The following is an 18,469-nucleotide window of genomic DNA, read 5'->3' as shown; positions in this document are numbered from 1 at the left end:
TGTGCAAGCAGTGTGAATGAATTCAAGAATGAGTATGATAGCTGGTGCATGTAGTATGTGGCCTCCCTCGATTAGTCCCCTGACTCCCTGGAGGTCTCTCTTAATGATGATAATATTGCAGTATATGAATCTTCCTTATCTCGTTCATCGCCTTATCATAAAATGTAAGCACATTGCTAAAACATGACCTGCCCTTCACAAAAAATCTGATCGTTATAGAGAACCCACTGCTGTATTCTCTTCTAATCAGTTTCTTAAAAATTAGTTGCAGACCTCTGCTCGAAAGTTCCTTACCTCTCTCTGTGTGTGTGTGATGTTCAATGCCCAGTGTGTTTTGTACTAAATGTGATTCGTACTCATACTCTGAATGACGTTCTGTGAATTAATAAATAACGACAAACTTAAGTTTATATATAGCACGATATAATTTTGCTTTGCAGAGCATATATACAAACTCAGAGACCTAACCTAAAAATGTAAAGGCAGTATATTCTTTCACAAATCAATTGCACATGATTAAAGTTGATCGAATTCTGTTTTGGAAAGTCTTTTAAATTAATGAAGTTATGGTGTATTGAGATTGCTTTTGTATTAATATTATCGACATTTATAAAAACTCAAACCATTATTAATCTTTTTAGGACTTTCACATTTAGTGATGAAGAAGATGAAACCAAACGTGTGGTACGAAGTGCAAGAGAGAAAAGGTGACTTTGAATATCTTGTGTTATTAAATTATACTAAAATATTTTTTGCTTTGTTTTAAAGCTAAAAATATATTTTGTTCCTATTATTCTAATTTTCATATAATTTTATGTTTTCACTTACTTGAATGAGTATTAATAAATATATAGAACCACTTTGTTCAGTGATTTCACACCATGTTTTTTACCTCAAGCATGTCATTATCATTACTTCATTCACATATCTGAAGGATTCAGCCTTCTCCATTTTCTGCAGTCTACAACTTTTCTGAACGTCCCAGGCATTCTGAAACACAGCACGAGTTTATTTAAATCCTGCTTTGAAAACACTTAATATAAAAATAATATAATAACAAACGATATCACTTTTAATTTCATTATAACTAACATTGTAAAAATAATCATTATTTATAATTACGAATCTCTTTTTAATTGCTTCTCTAAGTTAGTATTTTATTAGTTTTGGTTTCATAACCATATATAATCAGCACTTGTGATGCGTCCAGTGAGAAATATATATTTATGTTAAACTGAAATGTAAAGTATGTGAGATTTATTGATTATTACCAGATATCTGATAATTTGTAATAATTTCAATGGTTTTCTATTAATTCACATTTCTTACGTGTACTATGTGATATCTGTCATCATAAAGACATTCTCTTTTTGGCGACGACAATAGTGTGTGTGTGTGTGTGTGGCAGCCATTACTAACTTCTCACTTGTCGCTTACTTGAATAAGTGTGCATGCTCACTGAAAAGGTTGATGGGTGATTGACAGCTGGCAAAGCGTTTGGTACCAGGGTAATGAGAGGAAACAAGAAGAGAGAGAATATAAGTGTGAGAAAGCAGACCAGAGAATTTTGATTAGGAAGTTTTTAAGGAAACTTGACAGTTGGGATATATTAATAGCGGATTCCAAAAAGGGAATCTTAGCAAGGTGAATACATAAACTGCAAAACCGAGACAGTCAACAAGTGAATTGTAAATAAAAGGAGTTATTAAATAGATATTGTATTTCAGTGTCAAAGCTGTATAACTGAGAGGACTCCTCCACATAGCCTTTAAAGGAATGCGGAGAACCAACCAGGGCTTCTGACCTAATGTCCATTCCTCACCTTCTCGTGCTGAACCCTGTTGGGTATCTGACCTGGATACTGAACGAACGAGGATGGGCTGGCATTTTGGGATTTAACCGACCAAATTGTATTCTTATTGGTTAAATCAAAATAAAAAATAATGGTACGACATGACAAAATTTCATGCCGGCTGGGGCGTCGCCCGGTTAAACAAGGCCACCGTTGTTGTTGCCAGGGAACCAGGGCAAACAGCGAAATATCAGCTACTGGAACAAATCTGAAAACAAACCCCAACTCAACATCACCAGAGTTAAAGATTGGTACTATCAACATAAGAAGCCTGAATGGCAAAGAAATGGAGCTAGCTGAGGAATTAGATAAGTATCAGATCGACATAATAGTGGTGACTGAACCAAAAAAGACAAAAACTGGTGAGATTTTTCTAAACAATAAATACAAAATGTTATATTCGGACAATGACAATCAAGGAAAAGAAGATGTAGCCATAGTATTCAACACTAAATACAGGGCTAATCTTCTTGAATGGCAGTCAGTCTCAAATACAGTAATGTAGGCAAATATGAGAATGGGGAACTGGACAATGAGACTTATTTGTGCCTATGGTCCCACAAAAGGTTCTCCTAAGGTAGTAGTGGAAGAATTTTTTGATGTCAGTTGCTTTGGAGAAAGCAACTGACACAAAGAAAAGGGAAAAGTTGGTCCTTGTTGAGAATTTAAATAGCAGAGTAGGAAATGATTGTGAGACATACAACAATATTTTGGGAAAATTTGGAGAAAAGAACAAAGCTAATAATAATGGCAAATACCTGTTATATTTCTGCTCAGGACATGGACTAGTTATTACTAACACCATGTTCCAACATAAAAATGTGCACAAATTCACATGGAGAGAAGAGGCAAGGAATAAGAAATGTCTCATTGACTATGTTATTGTTGATAGTGATGTTTTCTCCCTGATGCAGGACACCAGAGTGTACAGAGCATTTGAAATTGGAAGTGATCACTATTTAGTCTTGAGTAGGATAAAATTGAATTTCATATTGAAAAGAATAACATGTAAGAAAGTTTTAAAGCGAATAAAAGTTGAGCAGCTCTCAGGTGTAAACTGTAGACTGAGACACACAAACATTATTTAAGACAAAATGAAAGAGTTTGAGAACAAGAACCAAACCTTGGAGATTTAGTGATGCCCTAAAGAAAATATTGATTGATTCTGCCAGAGAGGCATGTAGTGAGGCTGTCTGCAAGGATAAAAAAATCAGCACTCCCTGGTGGACACAGGAAGGACACAGGCAGTGAAGGAAAAGAAGAAAACATATCAAAAGTTCCTGTCAAATAAGTCAGCTTGCGCTATTAGAGAATACAGAGACAAATGCAAGAATGCTAAACTCTGTGTAAAACTAGCTAAATAAAAGTCATGGGAGGACTTTGGCAAGAACATAGAAAATAAATATCAAGAAGGTGGTAAGGTATTCTGAAGAAGCTTAGGAATGGAGAAAAGAGTGCTGTAAGAGGAGTTAGAGATGATAGGTGAAATGAAAACGGGAGAAGAAGATATCCTTGAAGTATGGAGTAATTACTTTGAAATGCTGTTAAATGAAACAAGCAGTGATGACAGCACAGTGGTAAAAAACACTGACCAGGCATGCGGTCAGGAATACATATCCATATTTGAATTAGAAAAAGCCATCAAAGGCTTGAAATGTGGAAAGGCAGCAGGAGTAGATGATATTCGACCAGAAATGCTGAAGTATGGTGGTATAAGAGTCTTACAGTGGCTGAACTGCATAGTTCAGAAAACCTGGACAGAGGGAGGAATTCCCGATGATTGGAGTAGAGCTCTCATAGTATCCATATATAAAAAGGAAATAAAACTGAATGTGAGAATTACAGAGGTATTTCCCTTCTGAGTGTTCCTGGTAAGATCTATGGAAATATACTTGAGAAACGGTTGATAAGAATTGTGGAAGAACAAGCTGGATTCAGGCCAAATAGAGGCTGTCAGGATCAGATCTTCACTTTACGACGAATAGTCGAGAAAGCCTGGGAATATAACAGAGATCTGTATTTAAGTTTTGTCGATCTGGAAAAGGCATATGACAAGGTGCCAAGAGAGAAGCTATTCGCTGCAGTTATATGGTGTCAATGGGACATTATATCAAGCAATACTCAGTCTTTATTTGAGTTGTAAGTCAGCAGTTAGAATTGAAGGAAGTACAGGAAGATGGTTTAATGCTAAATCTGGGGGGGGCACCACATGAATGTAAAGATTGGATTTTCAGTCAGAAGCTCCAATCATTTCTCTGCTTTCCTTAAAATGGCACCTAGAGGTAGTATCTGTATAGGATGGGTACACATCTTATGCTGCCTCTTCAGTCTTTCCTACTCAGCTGGTATCTGTCTATCCTACTACTGTCGAGTTGCTGACACTTCCATTCTCTCCAGAAATATGGAGAAGGTCATCAACAGCCAAATTCTACTCCATCTGTAGGCCCACCAGCTAATTAGTGACAGCAATATGGATTTGCCATTCTCAATTTGCAGCTGATCTTTTAGCATTCACTGCACACATCTGAAATCAAACCATGGAAATGTTTTGAGAAACTAATGTGGTTGTTCTTGACATTTCTAAGGGACTTGTAAATGATATGCTCTCACTACAAATATTTTCCATAGCTGTGCTAATAACAGGACACTCCACTCTTCCTTCTTATATGACAAACCTTGATATAAAACCTTAAATTCTGATCTCCTTATTATTCTTAATAAGTTGACAATCTCATTTCACCTTCTCTTACTTTTGATAACCACTTAGATATCAAAACCTGATCAGATTTTTTTGGGGGAGATGACTTTACCTCCAGCCTTTCCTAGCACAAACATCTCAGCCACAGCTTATCCATCTGCCAAAAACTTGATGTACTTTTCTGCACGAGAATTACTTTCATCTCTACAACTACTAGCACTGTATAAATTTCAAATCCATGAAAAAATGTAATACTGCTCAAACATTTGAGGTAGTGCACCAAAAGCCTCACTGGCATTGGCTAATGCTATTCAGGAGAAGGTAGTCAGATTAAGTGGTAATCCCTTGTCCCCCACAGAAATCACCCATTTCCCCTCCCCCCCCCTTGCAGACATTCAGTTTCTGCTTTATGCCTCTTTTACAGATACTTTCATCATCAGTACCCTGCTGAATGGCTACTAACATTTCTCCATTTTCTTTCAATTAAGGACATCTGTCCACCTCCAAACTTATCAAGCCAACTTTTCCTCCTCCTCATCTTTTTCATTCCATTTATTCTTTGGAACAGCCTTACTCTGTCCTCCACAGAAACTCCTTCAGCTATTCAAAAGCATGTCAACAAATGTCTTTCTTCTTACCCTCTAACCACACTCCTGGACACTGTGTCCTTTAGGTCTTGACATCTGCAAACCTTTCCTTTGCAGATGTCAGATATATATATAAAATATAAAGTTATCTAGCATTGATCCTTAAGTGATCCCAGATTTTTCTGATTTCAATATTTTTTGATTATTTATTGAAAAGTTTATAAATTTTGTCATCATTGATTCTGATTTCTATCCTCAAGGAGTGTATAGAATAATACTGATAGTGACAGTCTGAAATTAAAGTTATGTTGCTGGCTCCTTTCAATAGGTTTATATATATATATATATAAGGCATATGGCTAACTACCTTATCCTTGATATAGTGATTAAGCGAATAGAAATCCTTGACACCGCAAGGTAAGAGGAGGGAAGAAATAATAAGAAGGAATATACACACACATAGTTACCTTTGGAGTTTGCGAGTCCACTTATACGTGGATTTTTTTAATAAATATATTGGAAAAATTTTGGAGATTTGCAATAATTAAAAAAAACTCTAGAATATGTATAACATCTACAGTGTTTTGTATCATATAAGACAATATTGATGTAGGTTCTGACAGACATACAATTCATCTTGTAAACAGACGATGTAAACTTATGGTATCAGTAAATACAGTGTAGTACTGTAAATGTATTTTCGCTTCCTTATGATTTTCTTTAATAACATTTTCTTTTCTCTAGCTTACTTTATTGTAAGAATCTAGTATATAATACGTATCATACAAATATGTTAATCGACTGTTTATGTATTGGTATGGCTTCCGGTCAACAGTAGGCTATTAGTAATTAAGATTTTGTGGAGTCAAAAGCTATACGCAAATTTTGAACAATGGTCAACTGTGTGTGTGTGTGTGTGTGTGTGTGTGTGTGTGTGTGTGTGTGTGTGTGTGTGTGTGTGTGTGACAAATTAATCTGTTATTTGTCAAGACTCAAGTATTATCAAACCTTGCATTTTAATTCACTAAATCATTGCTAATTGCATTAGTTCATCTTGATCATGATCTTCCTATAAGCTTATAGAACACTAACCTTGCCTCTCCTTGTTTAAGCAACCATATCGCAGTTTAGCATCGATTGCACAATTTTATGTTGATGTAAAGTGCCCTTCTAATATTGTCATTTTATTATTATTCTGGCATTGATGCCATCTGTTCACATTCCTGATTTTCCTGGCAACTATCATGTGTGATGTCTTCTCCAGTCTTCAGTTAAGTGTTATATTAAGTTGAACTCTTAAAATCATAAGTTAATCGACTGTTTATGTATTGGTATGGCTTCCGGTCAACAGTAGGCTATTAGTAATTAAGATTTTGTGGAGTCAAAAGCTATATGCAAATTTTGAACAATGGTCAACTGTGTGTGTGTGTGTGTGTGTGTGTGTGTGTGTGTGTGTGTGTGTGTGTGTGTGTGTGTGTGTGTGTGACAAATTAATCTGTTATTTGTCAAGACTCAAGTATTATCAAACCTTGCATTTTAATTCACTAAATCATTGCTAATTGCATTAGTTCATCTTGATCATGATCTTCCTATAAGCTTATAGAACACTAACCTTGCCTCTCCTTGTTTAAGCAACCATATCGCAGTTTAGCATCGATTGCACAATTTTATGTTGATGTAAAGTGCCCTTCTAATATTGTCATTTTATTATTATTCTGGCATTGATGCCATCTGTTCACATTCCTGATTTTCCTGGCAACTATCATGTGTGATGTCTTCTCCAGTCTTCAGTTAAGTGTTATATTAAGTTGAACTCTTAAAATCATAAGTTAAAATTTGAATACTATGCTGCAAATTTTGTTTTGGCTAATTTCTCTGTTATTTCCTGTGAATTTGTTCAGTTGGCTCCCTACCATGCCAGCTTTTGCTTATGCTATTAAGTGCTATCTTCATTAAAAATTGTGCCTAAATACCTGAAATATTTTACTAGTTTTTTAAAGAAAAAAAAAAGTTGATGTTTTCCATATTCTTGCCTGTTTTCAGGTTTGTATTTTTATTGTTGGTTTTCTTGCCAAATTTGTTACTGAGGTTCAGTATAATTAGTCCTGAAGATGTGTATGATTTATTTAGGAATATAACATCTGCATAAAGTAAGGGCAAGTTGAATATTTCCATTTATGATGTTTGGTGTAATTCTCCCTTTCTTCATAACATGATCCATATAGATTATGAATAACAGCTTCTCTTACACTCAATTTTTCCATCAAACCATCTTCCTGTAGTTCCTTCAGTTCTTGGCTTATTAAGTCCCTATATACCCGATTCTCCAGTTACACAGTAGATTGGTTTCAGAAAAAAATTGTGTAAATGAAAACTGTGTAAAAAAGAATACAGTGCATATGAAAAAAATATAATGGTTCCAGATGTGAAAACCCGATAAGTTATTTTCAAACAAAATATATATATGCATCTCTTTAATAAAACAGAAATTCGAAAAGATCCAAATACACCCACGCATGTGGTTATTAGTTACATTTTATTCGTCGTCACTTTCTGACAGTAGTTGCATTCTTTTGTATGAGATTGGAATTAAATCGCTCCCATCACTTGAAACACTTTAGCCATCCTGTTCATACTGCAATGCCAAAACGTTTTCTTCAGTAAAGGGAACTAGTTATTAGTAAAGGGTTATTAGTTAAATTTTATTTGCCCTCACTTTCTGACAGTAGTCACATTCTTTTGTATGAGACTGGAATTAAATCGCTCCCATCACTTGAAACACTTTAGCCATCCTGTTCATACTGCAATGCCGAAACATTTTCTTCAGTAAAGGGGAACTAAATTATCACTAATTTTCAATAATTCTGAAGGTTGATTTTTTTTTTTTAACCACAAACTCTGTAATTAATCATTGAAATCCTGTTTTGACTAGATCTTTGTATAATTCTTCATATCACACCATACATGACTTCAGTTCACGCTTAAACTGTTCAGCTCGTTCAGTATTTAGATCACATGTAAGAAAATGACTGCAATTTTACTAGCCGTTTGAAGCCCTTCTTTAATTAATCCTGCAGTGAGTAGAATCTCTTCATCATCATCACTTTTTTTCTTTTTCATCGAGATTCTCAAGGGCAGCTTCTATTATTTCTTCATCACTAACAGCCTTGTCAACCATCAATTCTTCAATATCTGCAGACGAAAAATTATCAAATCCTTCTCTGACAACTGCTTGTGCTAATCTGATGATATTGGGATATTCAGTTGTATTCAAAGATACAGGGTTTTTCTTTTTCACACATTCTGGCCAAATAGCTTTCCAGCATGCATTTTAAGTTGATGGTTTCAATTCTGATAATGCCAACTTAGCAAATTTGATGCAATCCAAAATAGAAAATTTCTTCCTCACATCAATCACTGTCAGTAAATTATCCTTATCTAGTTTATCCAAAATGTATTGGAATGTTCTTCTTATGTAGTAAGTTTTGAAGGTAGCGATCACACCCTGGTCAGTAGTTGTATTAGATGGAGAAAACAAAATTCCACATTCAGGTGTTCTAAAACAGGATTGACAGGCACATTGTCTATAATCAATAAAACTTTAAAAGTCCAGATTTTTTTTTTCCGTCAAATAGTGTTTAATTTCTGGAACAAAACATTGACGTAACCATTCATTAAAAATCTCTTTTGTAACCCAACCTTTTTTATTTGCCTTCCAATGCACTGGTAATGTGTTAAAATCCACACCTTTCATTGCCCGTGGTCTTAGGGATCGATTAATAAGTAATGGTTTTAATATACTATCTCCTGAAGCATTGCTTCAAAATAATAGTCATACGATCCTTAGCTGCTTTAAAGCCACTGACACTTTTTTGTGATTTCGCTATATAAGTTCTACTTGGCATTTGTCTACATTCTGTAGTGTAGAGTAATCCTTGATATTTAAGACATCGAGGGGGTTCCCAAAATTCAAGTACATATTGTTAGATCCTGAATGGACGATTTTTAGAAATTATTCATTCAGAGTCTAACATAAGAATTTGGCTAACTCAGATAATACCTGGTTGACAGCACACAGTTCTGAATTTTTGTTGTAAAGGAATTTGTATAATAACATGTAAATCGTACTAAAAAAATCTTGTAGTTGAAAGTTAAACTGAAGGATTATAGGATTAGTGAAATTTTAATTCGGAAATTGTAGTATAATCTTGTCCCATTAAGCTGTCTTAAACTTAATAAGTTGCCAAAGAAGTTAAGAGTACAACTGCAAAGGTCGAGTTACATACACGTATCGGCCGTAATGCCTCCAGCTACAACGTATGAGGAAGATGACGTAAGCGGGATTCCAGAGAATACAGCACCTAAACGGCAGCTAGGACTTGAGGATCACCTTAGGGGCATGAAAACGAAGGGTTGTGTGGGAAAGAAGGGACGAAATATAAGGCAGAATGCACGCAATAATGAGAGGCCCTTTTCTGGTTGTTCAGGACTTCACTTCGAGGATTCCTGAATAGCGAACGGAGTAGGGATGAGCGAGAGAGATGTCCCACTAGAGTAGGAGCAGAGAATGCACTGTATCGAGGCAGTGAGAATTTCGAGTCCGGGAAAAATGTAAAACGGACAGCATAGTCATAAGCCCATTGCGGAAGCTACTGACGGAAGGAGGACCCGAAATACACTCGGCCGTTAACAGACCTTCGGAAGAAAAAGATTGGATAACGTAAAGACCTTTGTTGTATGCTTAAGTGAGACAGAATTTAATGTTAGATCATATTAAGTGGACTATAATAAGGATTTGATGAGATAGAGTAATTCTGTTAAACAAAGGAATGTCAGGAGTGAAATTTTAGCTGCATGCGACTGAGATTATATGTGAATTTGATATTTTGTAGATGATTTATATCAGAATAGTAATGGGTTGAGAAATGTATTTTAATGTAGCAAGAATTAAGAGTTTGATTTAGAATAACATAGTTAGCTTGTTTTAATGTTGCATAGAGTTTGAGTAATTGCCAAGTTGATCTATGAGTGTTTTCTTAAATTAGTATTGAGTAACTAACTTAGTAAGAGAATTTGTAAAGCTTAATATCCCATTTCAATTATAGTTGTAAAGTGAATTTGTTCCAATAAACATGTTTTATTGTATAATCCTGTTTCGTGCTTGATTCGAGAATTCAAATTACCACTTGCAAAAATTTAGAACCATAGCGGGAGGGAATTTAATGAGAGTGTTTGAGTAATAGATTTATTGGTCACGACTGCAATTAGAACCAGTATCTATTTAGTGCATATTAGAATGAATGCCAGTTAACCTAGGAATATTTCCCTGAATTTTGAATAAGCTCATATTATAGGACTCTGGCTGGCGCAGCAATAAAAAAATAAATTTGCTAGTGTCCGAAAAGGAAGCATTCCTAGGTAGAGTTGAGTAGGGCATTATTAAGGAAGTAAGTTAGTATATTAAATAACAATAGCGAAAGAAAACGAAGATATAACAATATGTACTGTACTAGGAAATGATATTTATAATGGAAATACCCTTTTTTAACAGAACTTACTTCAAACAGAAATTTTTAAAATAAGTGCAATTTGAACTGTTAAATCAAAATATACAGTGTAAAAATAGAATTGCTTTTGTTTTCTAAACCGTGTTATTTCGAAATCATGTAAAAAAAGCCTTGTAAAAAGAGAATTAGCTGTATATTGTTCTGTATAATGTCCCATTTAACAGTATGCCTTTTTGAGATATGGATAATTTTTATTTTTTCATTATTTCTTTATTATTTGTCTTGAAGTAAAAATCTGATCTTGACATCTTCTGTTTGTTTTGAAAAAATTCCTTGATAATTATCACATTGCTTTATTTCCTTTTCTATAGCTTGGTGCTATGAAAGATCTAATTTCATCATGTGAAATTTGACCTTGGGAACATTTTTCTTAGGATGTTCCAAAGGTCATAAGTAAAACATCAGAGCATTTCTGTTCAAACATTTTCTAGCTGATATTTCCCAATAGGTTTCTGATGGCTTTTACCATCTTATCTACTCCTGATAATTGCATTCATCTAGAATGTTTTCGTCCATTGTTCTGTCACTGTTTCATTTAAATCTTTCAAAGTACTTACACCAGCCTTACTCCAGAAAGGCAAGAATTTCTATATTCCCATTATTTTATTACTGGTTGTCATGAAGTACAAATTTATTCCTGACAATTCTTATTTGGCCTGGATCTAGCTTGCTCTCCATCAGAATTCTCTTCCAAATTTTTCTTCGCCTGTTTTCTCTCTAATACATTTCATAAATCTTACCGTGAACATTTCCTTCCCTCATACTTCATTTTATAGATCAGTACTATGCGAGCTCTACTCTAATCATCTGAAATTTGATCCTCTGACTAGGTCTTCTGAATTAAGCAGTTTAGCTATTGTAAAACTTTTATTTCTCCATCTATTTGAGCATGTCTAATCAAATAACTCAAATAAAAAAATAATGAATAAAATAAATATAGAGCTTCCATAGCTCAGTCAGTATAAATGAAGCCCTTTGGTCAGAAAGACCTGGGTTCAATTCCCGTCAGTGAGTGAGGAACCTTTATCTGGTCTCTTTCAACTAAAGGTGCATTTGCTGGTCTCATACAGAGATAGCGGGTTTTTTCACCTGGAAACTCAGGTTTTTCGTCCCCCAGAACAGGCAAACCAGCCCCATGAACACATATGGATTACAGTCATGAATACGTCCCAGCCATATGCCAGTCCAGGAATGCTTTGTGGACAGTGCCAATAAAGTCACCTACAGTCGGAAACGACTGAAAGGGAAAACCAGTAATCAAATAACATCTGTTCAATGACCTTTCCACATTTCTTGTTTCTAATGTCTTTTTCCACTTGAGGTTATTACTGCTTGTTTCATTTAAACTTTTCAAAGTAATTACTGCAGACATCCAGAATATTTTTATCTTCAGTGTTTATTTCATCTTCAACTCTTATTACTTCTATAGTTCTGTTCTCTTTACTCCAGTTTTAAGCCTTTTTTACAGTAACCTTAAGAACAATTTGCCACCTTCATGATGTTTATTTTCTATATTATCCAAGTTTTTGTGTAGTTAATTTTACATAGCTTTCTTACAATTTTCTGTATTATTTTAGAATATATACCTGTTGACTCTCTTGCCTGGAACTTTTTTGTATGCTTTCTTGTTTTCCAGGACTGATACTCTTAAAATTCTTGACTCCACTATAGAGTTCTGATTTTTCTAGCCCCGCAAATATCTTTACTACTACTTGCCTCCCTGGCAGATTTACTCAACATCTACTTCACATTTTGTTACTCCTTCTCCAAGATTTGGTTTCTGTTTTCAAACTTTCATTTTTATTCCAGTTAAATTGGCTAGCCTGGTTGACCAGTTGGTTAGTGTATCTGCTTTCCAACTTGAAGCTGTGGGTTCAGATCCTATATGGATGTTTTGCGAATATTTTTAGATGGGACATGAATTTCATAGCTCAATGTGAGACCACCACTCCACTTATTTGTAGCCTGAAGCAGCTTTAAAAAGGTTTCATATTGTTCGCTTCGTGTGAATGTCTAATACACCTTTATATTGGAATGCTAGTAATGATTAGTCCATTCCTGAACTGAAATCCAGCAAGTAAACCATTATTATTAGTTTTTCTCAGATTGTTCTCAAATCATCTATTTAGTATTCATTTCTTAACCTGCTATTTAGATCTCTGACAAGAATCAGCCTTTCCCTTTTTCTTTGTCAGTTGCCATCTGTAAATTGATAAATTCTGCTTCTTCCTAAGTAGAGCATTCTATGGTGGAACTGTGTGCACAGATGCATCCTATTGTCCATTTTCTCATTTTGATTGCCCACATCACTCTGCTTGAAGATGCCAACCATTCAAGAAGTTTTTCTTTGTATGAGTTTGGTCAGTGAAGTCCCAACTTGTAAGACCATTTTTGTTTGTTTTGTATCCAGGTAGATATCCCATAATAGACTGCACCACGACAAATTGAGGATTAGGCATTGGGTTAGAAGCTCAGGTCAGTTCTCAGTACAAGCCATGTGAAGATCTCTTCCTGGTTAACTAGCTTTGACCTTTAAATAATCCCTTACCACAGAAGCTCATTGCTTACCTGTCCCAATACCTTGAGTGTTGCTTATATCTTAGAGTCCAAGATTAAATGCTAAATTTTTTTTTAACATTATACAAAAGATTTTTGTATACCCACAGGCATAGATTCAATCACTTATCCACTTAACTAATAAATTTTCTATTTTAGTCCCTTTGCTTGGTGTTAATGGCTAAATTGTCTTTTTAACTCCAAAGACTCCCATATACTTTGCAAATTTTAATATAAATGTTAAAATCTATTGTATATAAATAAGATTTTTGCTTTGTTATGTAATTTTCATAGTCTTTAGGCATATTTCAGAACATTGCATTGTTGCTAGGGTTTTATTCCTCTTTCTGTAATACAAAACAATCATACTGTGGATGAATAAAGTTTCAGAAATTTGGTATGGGATAGGGAATAAGTAATAGAATATGTATAATACTCAATTCAATTTGCATTGTACCTTTCCATTAGCAATTTTAAAAATAATTCTGGTCAAATATATAGTTTATCATGATATCATGTGGATTCTGCTTAAGCATTGCACTTGTGCAAACTTCAAAATATGCTTTTGGTTACATTTTAATACATATATGTTACTTTTTGATGTTACATCTGCTTTCTTTCTGTGACTTTTTATGTTAACATTTAAAAGTTTTTTGAGTTGCTGTCTACAGTTAAGAATAATATATAATATTTTTTGATCACAAAAAATTATTTTGTTAAATTTCATCTTATACAGCTAATTTTGCTAACCATCTATTGCAAATTAAGTTATTGCAAATATGATTATCCTAATTAATTGCAATTGATATTATTATTATTATCGCATTCTCAGTGAAGTTAGCAAGTTCATTCCACTGACAACATTACCGAACACATTCGGTAACGTGTTCCATTCACCCACAATTCGCAATGTAAAAAATCTACTTTTCACACTACTTCCAGTGATGACCTCTGGGTCTTTCCCTCTCACTTTCTACACTTTTTATAATTCTCTTTGTATTAATCCAATAAAATTCTCTCACTAGCTTAAACATCTAATTATCATAATTCTTAACTGATGTCTATAATTATTGTAATTAATAGACATCAGTTAACATAATCATGTAAAGAATTCCTGTTATAGTGCTCTAGTTCAGCTTGTTACTGTTAGTAAATCAACCAGTGGTTGCCGGTGAAATTAACATCTAATATGCATGCATGTTACATTTCAAGTTTCACCTTCATTGATCAGGCCCAATGTGCTTCACAAATTCCATATCCTTTAGGCTGAAGCTTTTTTTTTTTTTTTTCTTCCAATGAGTACATGTTGAGATTGTAGCATCATTATAATAAAGTCACTTACTGTAATGGAATACCAAAACGTCCCAACTAAATCCCAATAACCAGTGCTGTTCTTAAGGAAAGTTACTCTATAACAAACTATTCCTTTAGTCTTAATGAGTTTGTGAGAGTTGATTGTTCAAACCTGCCTATCTTTACTGCAGACAGACCACCTGTCTGTAGAAATTAATCAAAAGGAACACATAAGACATTGAAAAGAGAAGAGCGAAAAGCATAATACTATATGAACAGATGCTATAGAGATAAGCACCCCAACCCAGTGATTAAAAATAAAGGCATGATTCTCGATAATGTGGGATGTTGGATTAATGCAGAGGGGATTATCAAAACAATAAAAGGTGAGAGCAGAACCACAGGTTATCCCTGGAAGTTGTGTAAGAGTGTGGTAAAGAAAGGTGTAAGGAGTAGATTTTTTACATGAATAATTGTGGGTGAAGGATTTTAAGGTTCAATATATGTTATTGGTTGAGTGACATCCCACAATGAGTGCTGATGCTGACTTCATGAAGGGTGTGATGATAATATATGTATAAAAAATGAGTAAGATGTGTGCAAGTCTGAAGGATATACAAAGACTTCTTTTGATGCCTGTTCTCCTAATAGGTTGTTGAGTTAAAAATTAAAAAAAATAAATAAATAAATAAATCATGGGCCTCCTTGTAATTCCATCCTTACCTGCAAAGATTTTTTCCTGTGGAGTCACATTAAGGATAAAGTGCACACATCAAAAAGCAGTGTTTCGCTCAACAATTAAAATTAGTGACATTGTAGCTACATTTACTATGAAAATAATTCATACTCCAAATTATCATTCACAATATTTTTTACTTTATCTATTCATTTAACAAATAAATGCTTGTATATCACTTTGCCAGTATTTTTGAAAACCCTGTATTAATATTAGATTAATAAGACTTTTTTGAGGAGACTACATTGAGAAAATGGCCTCTAACCTAATAATAGTTTCTCGATATTTAACACAATAGATTTGTGTCGATATGTTTTTATTCTGAAGTTTAATGGTTTCGTAAACCCTAAGTATATTAGGGTTTATGAAACTATATTATATATGATAATTTTAATTTTTCTTGTAGGGACATTCTGTATTCAAAATTCTCTGCTTCAACTATATTTTTATAACTTTTAAATTGTGTGATCTGTTTCCTTTTAACCAAAAATTTAAAAGTAATTCAAATTCCTCTTAAAATATGAACTTAGATTTACAAAATTATGAGCAAACACCCTGATTGTTGATATGTGTCATCTTTCTTTCTTACTTGCATATTCTCAGGTACGAGGAAATGGTAGATATTATCAAACAAATAAAAAACCACAAGAAAATTAAAGACATGAGCAAGCTTTTAACAGGTAAGATAATTGAAAAATATTTTAACTTATAATTCAGAATGCTTGTTAAATTAAACATTATATGTTATGTGGAAATTAAATATAAGGAGCCATCCATTGCTCATCTGGTTGTCTCTGTCTGCAGTACTGCTATTTCTGCAGAGATAACTGGAGTACAAATATGAATCAGTCCAATATGTTCCAGTTGTCCAAATATGTCATTCTGAGAACTGTCACAACCTTTGTTCCATCTGGCTGTAGTGAGTCATTTGTAAATAGGGTAATAGCTACCTCCTCATATTTTATGTTCCTCAGCTTGATTTGCTATGAATAGATGTGCTAGACAGTAAAAGTAATTCATCCTTAGTTTTCATTAATCTCTGTGGTCTCTTCTTTAGTGTCTGTCAAAGTTATTCGTATATGAGTAGCTGTATCAGAAGAGAATCATAATCTCATCATGAAGGTGCGAATTTTTACTGCTGCTTGACATGCATCATCCATAAAGCTTTCTGAAAGTCGGTTGTATAAGTCATGCACTCTCTCTCTCTCAAATGGAATGTTGGCTTACACAGGTTATTTCTAACATCGAGGATAGCATGATTGTTCAATAATTTCTTTGTAATCATAGAAATAATTACCTTTTGAATTTAGCTTTAACTTTCATAAAATTATCATATCTGTAAGTTATCAGAAATCCTTCCCCACCTATTTCATTATCTTGTCGAACGTAATCATAAACTATGAATGATAAACCCAGATTTCTTTTTATTTTGGTGAACTTCCCTACCATTTGGAGTATTATAGGAAGATAAGTTTCATAGTAAATGTTATAGTAAACCATTATGCTAGACAAAGCAGTGAGTTGAGTTGATGTTAAAAGTTAACACATAATTGTTGAAGCTATTGCTCAGGTGATTGTCCTTTCAAAATATGTTTATCCTGAAGAGCTTTCTGGAAAAAAAGATCCAAATATGTGTACATTTCATTGCAGCAGTGTATCATAGAATAATCAGTCCTTTATTTTTTATATATGTGCACGTATGAGGGTGGTCTAAAAATTTTTCTGCCTCGACCATAGATGGCAACACTATCGGCAAGATTTTTTTTTTCCAAGTTGGTACATCTGTCGTAGGCATTCATGGGAGATTACAAGTCACTCTATCAAGTAGTTTGTTTTATACAGTCGTTCTGAAGCAAAAGTGTTGTCTGTATCCCTTGAAATGGATAAAATTAAGTATCTTGTGGTTATAAAAATTCTTTGTAAAAGAAGGTTTAATGGCAAAAGAAATTATGAGAATGGGGAAACTGAACAGTTAGACTTATTTGTGCCTATGGTTCCACAGAAGATTCTACTAAGGTAGAAGTGGAGGAATTTTTTGAGGCTTTAGAGAAAGCAACTGACACAATGAAAAAGGAAAAGTTGGTCCTTGTTGGGGATCTAAATTCTATAGTAGGAAATGATTGACATACAAAAATATATTCGGAAAATTTGGTGAAAAGAGCAAAGCTAAAAATAATGGTAATTACCTGTTGGATTTCTGCTCAGGACATGGACGTTATTACTAACCCGATATTCCAACATAAAAATGTGCACAAATTCACATAGAGAGAAGCAGCAAGGAATAAGAAAAGTCTCATTGGCTATGTTATTGTTGATAGTGATGTTTTTTCACTGGTGCAGGACACCAGAGTGTAGAGAGGATTTGAAATTGGAAGTGATCACTATTTAGTCTTGAGCAGGATAAAAATTGAATTTCATATTGAAAAGAAGAACAAAGAAAGTTTTAAAGCGAATAAAAGTTGAGCAGCTCCTCAGATGTGAACTGCAGTTCAGATGTAAACTGCAGACTAAAATACACAAACATAATTGAAGAAAAAATGAAAGAGTTTGAGAACAGGAAATACACCTTGGAGATTCAGTGGCAAGCCCTGATGAAAACACTGATTGATTTAGCCAGAAAGTCATGTGGTTGTCTGTAAGGATAGAAAAATCAGAACTGCATGGTGGACACAGAAAGTTAAAGAGGCAGTGAAAGAAATGAAGAAAGCATATCAAAAGATGCTGGCAAATAAGTCAGCTTGTGCTCTTAGAGAATACAGAGACAAATGTAAGAAAGCTAAACACTGTGTAAAACTAGCTAAACAAAAGCCATGAGAGGACTTTGATAAGAACAGAGAAAATAAATATCAGGAAGGTGGCAAAATATTCTGGAGACTGTTGAAAATAGAGGAAAGCATGTTGTAAAGGAAATTAGAGATGATAAATGTGACATGAAAAAAGGAGAAAAAGATATCCTTGAAGAATGGAGTAGTTACTTCGAAAAGTTGCTAAATGAAACAAGCAGTGATGACAGCTCAGTGGTTAAAACGCTGACCAGACATGCAGTCAGGAATACTTATCCATACTTGAAGTAGAAAAAGCTCGAAATGTGGAAAGGCAGCAGGAGGAGATGATATTCGGCCAGAAATGCTGAAATATGGGAAATAAAAGTCTTACAGTGGCTGCGCTGCATAGTTCAGA

General features: G+C 34.2%; 1 protein-coding gene across 2 annotated transcripts in view; it reads left to right on the top strand.

Annotated features, from left to right (window-relative positions):
- The window catches only part of eIF3c (eukaryotic translation initiation factor 3 subunit c), a 202,031-nt gene that overhangs the window by 25,733 nt on the left and 157,829 nt on the right, over nt 1-18,469 (top strand). For both annotated transcript variants that reach the window (XM_090400058.1, XM_090400059.1), the window contains exons 3-4: nt 642-707; nt 15,893-15,969. In XM_090400058.1, the coding sequence (XP_090256184.1) occupies nt 642-707; nt 15,893-15,969 (143 nt within the window). The remainder of the gene's footprint in view (nt 1-641; nt 708-15,892; nt 15,970-18,469) is intronic.

Source organism: Typopeltis vanoorti, chromosome 11 (assembly GCF_054136105.1).
Source record: "Typopeltis vanoorti isolate ZY-2024b chromosome 11, IOZ_Tvanoo_1.0, whole genome shotgun sequence".
Classification (NCBI taxonomy): Eukaryota; Metazoa; Arthropoda; class Arachnida; order Uropygi; family Thelyphonidae; genus Typopeltis; species Typopeltis vanoorti.
The sequence above is the reverse complement of the archived record's forward strand: the minus strand, read 5'-3'. Positions and strand labels throughout refer to the sequence as shown.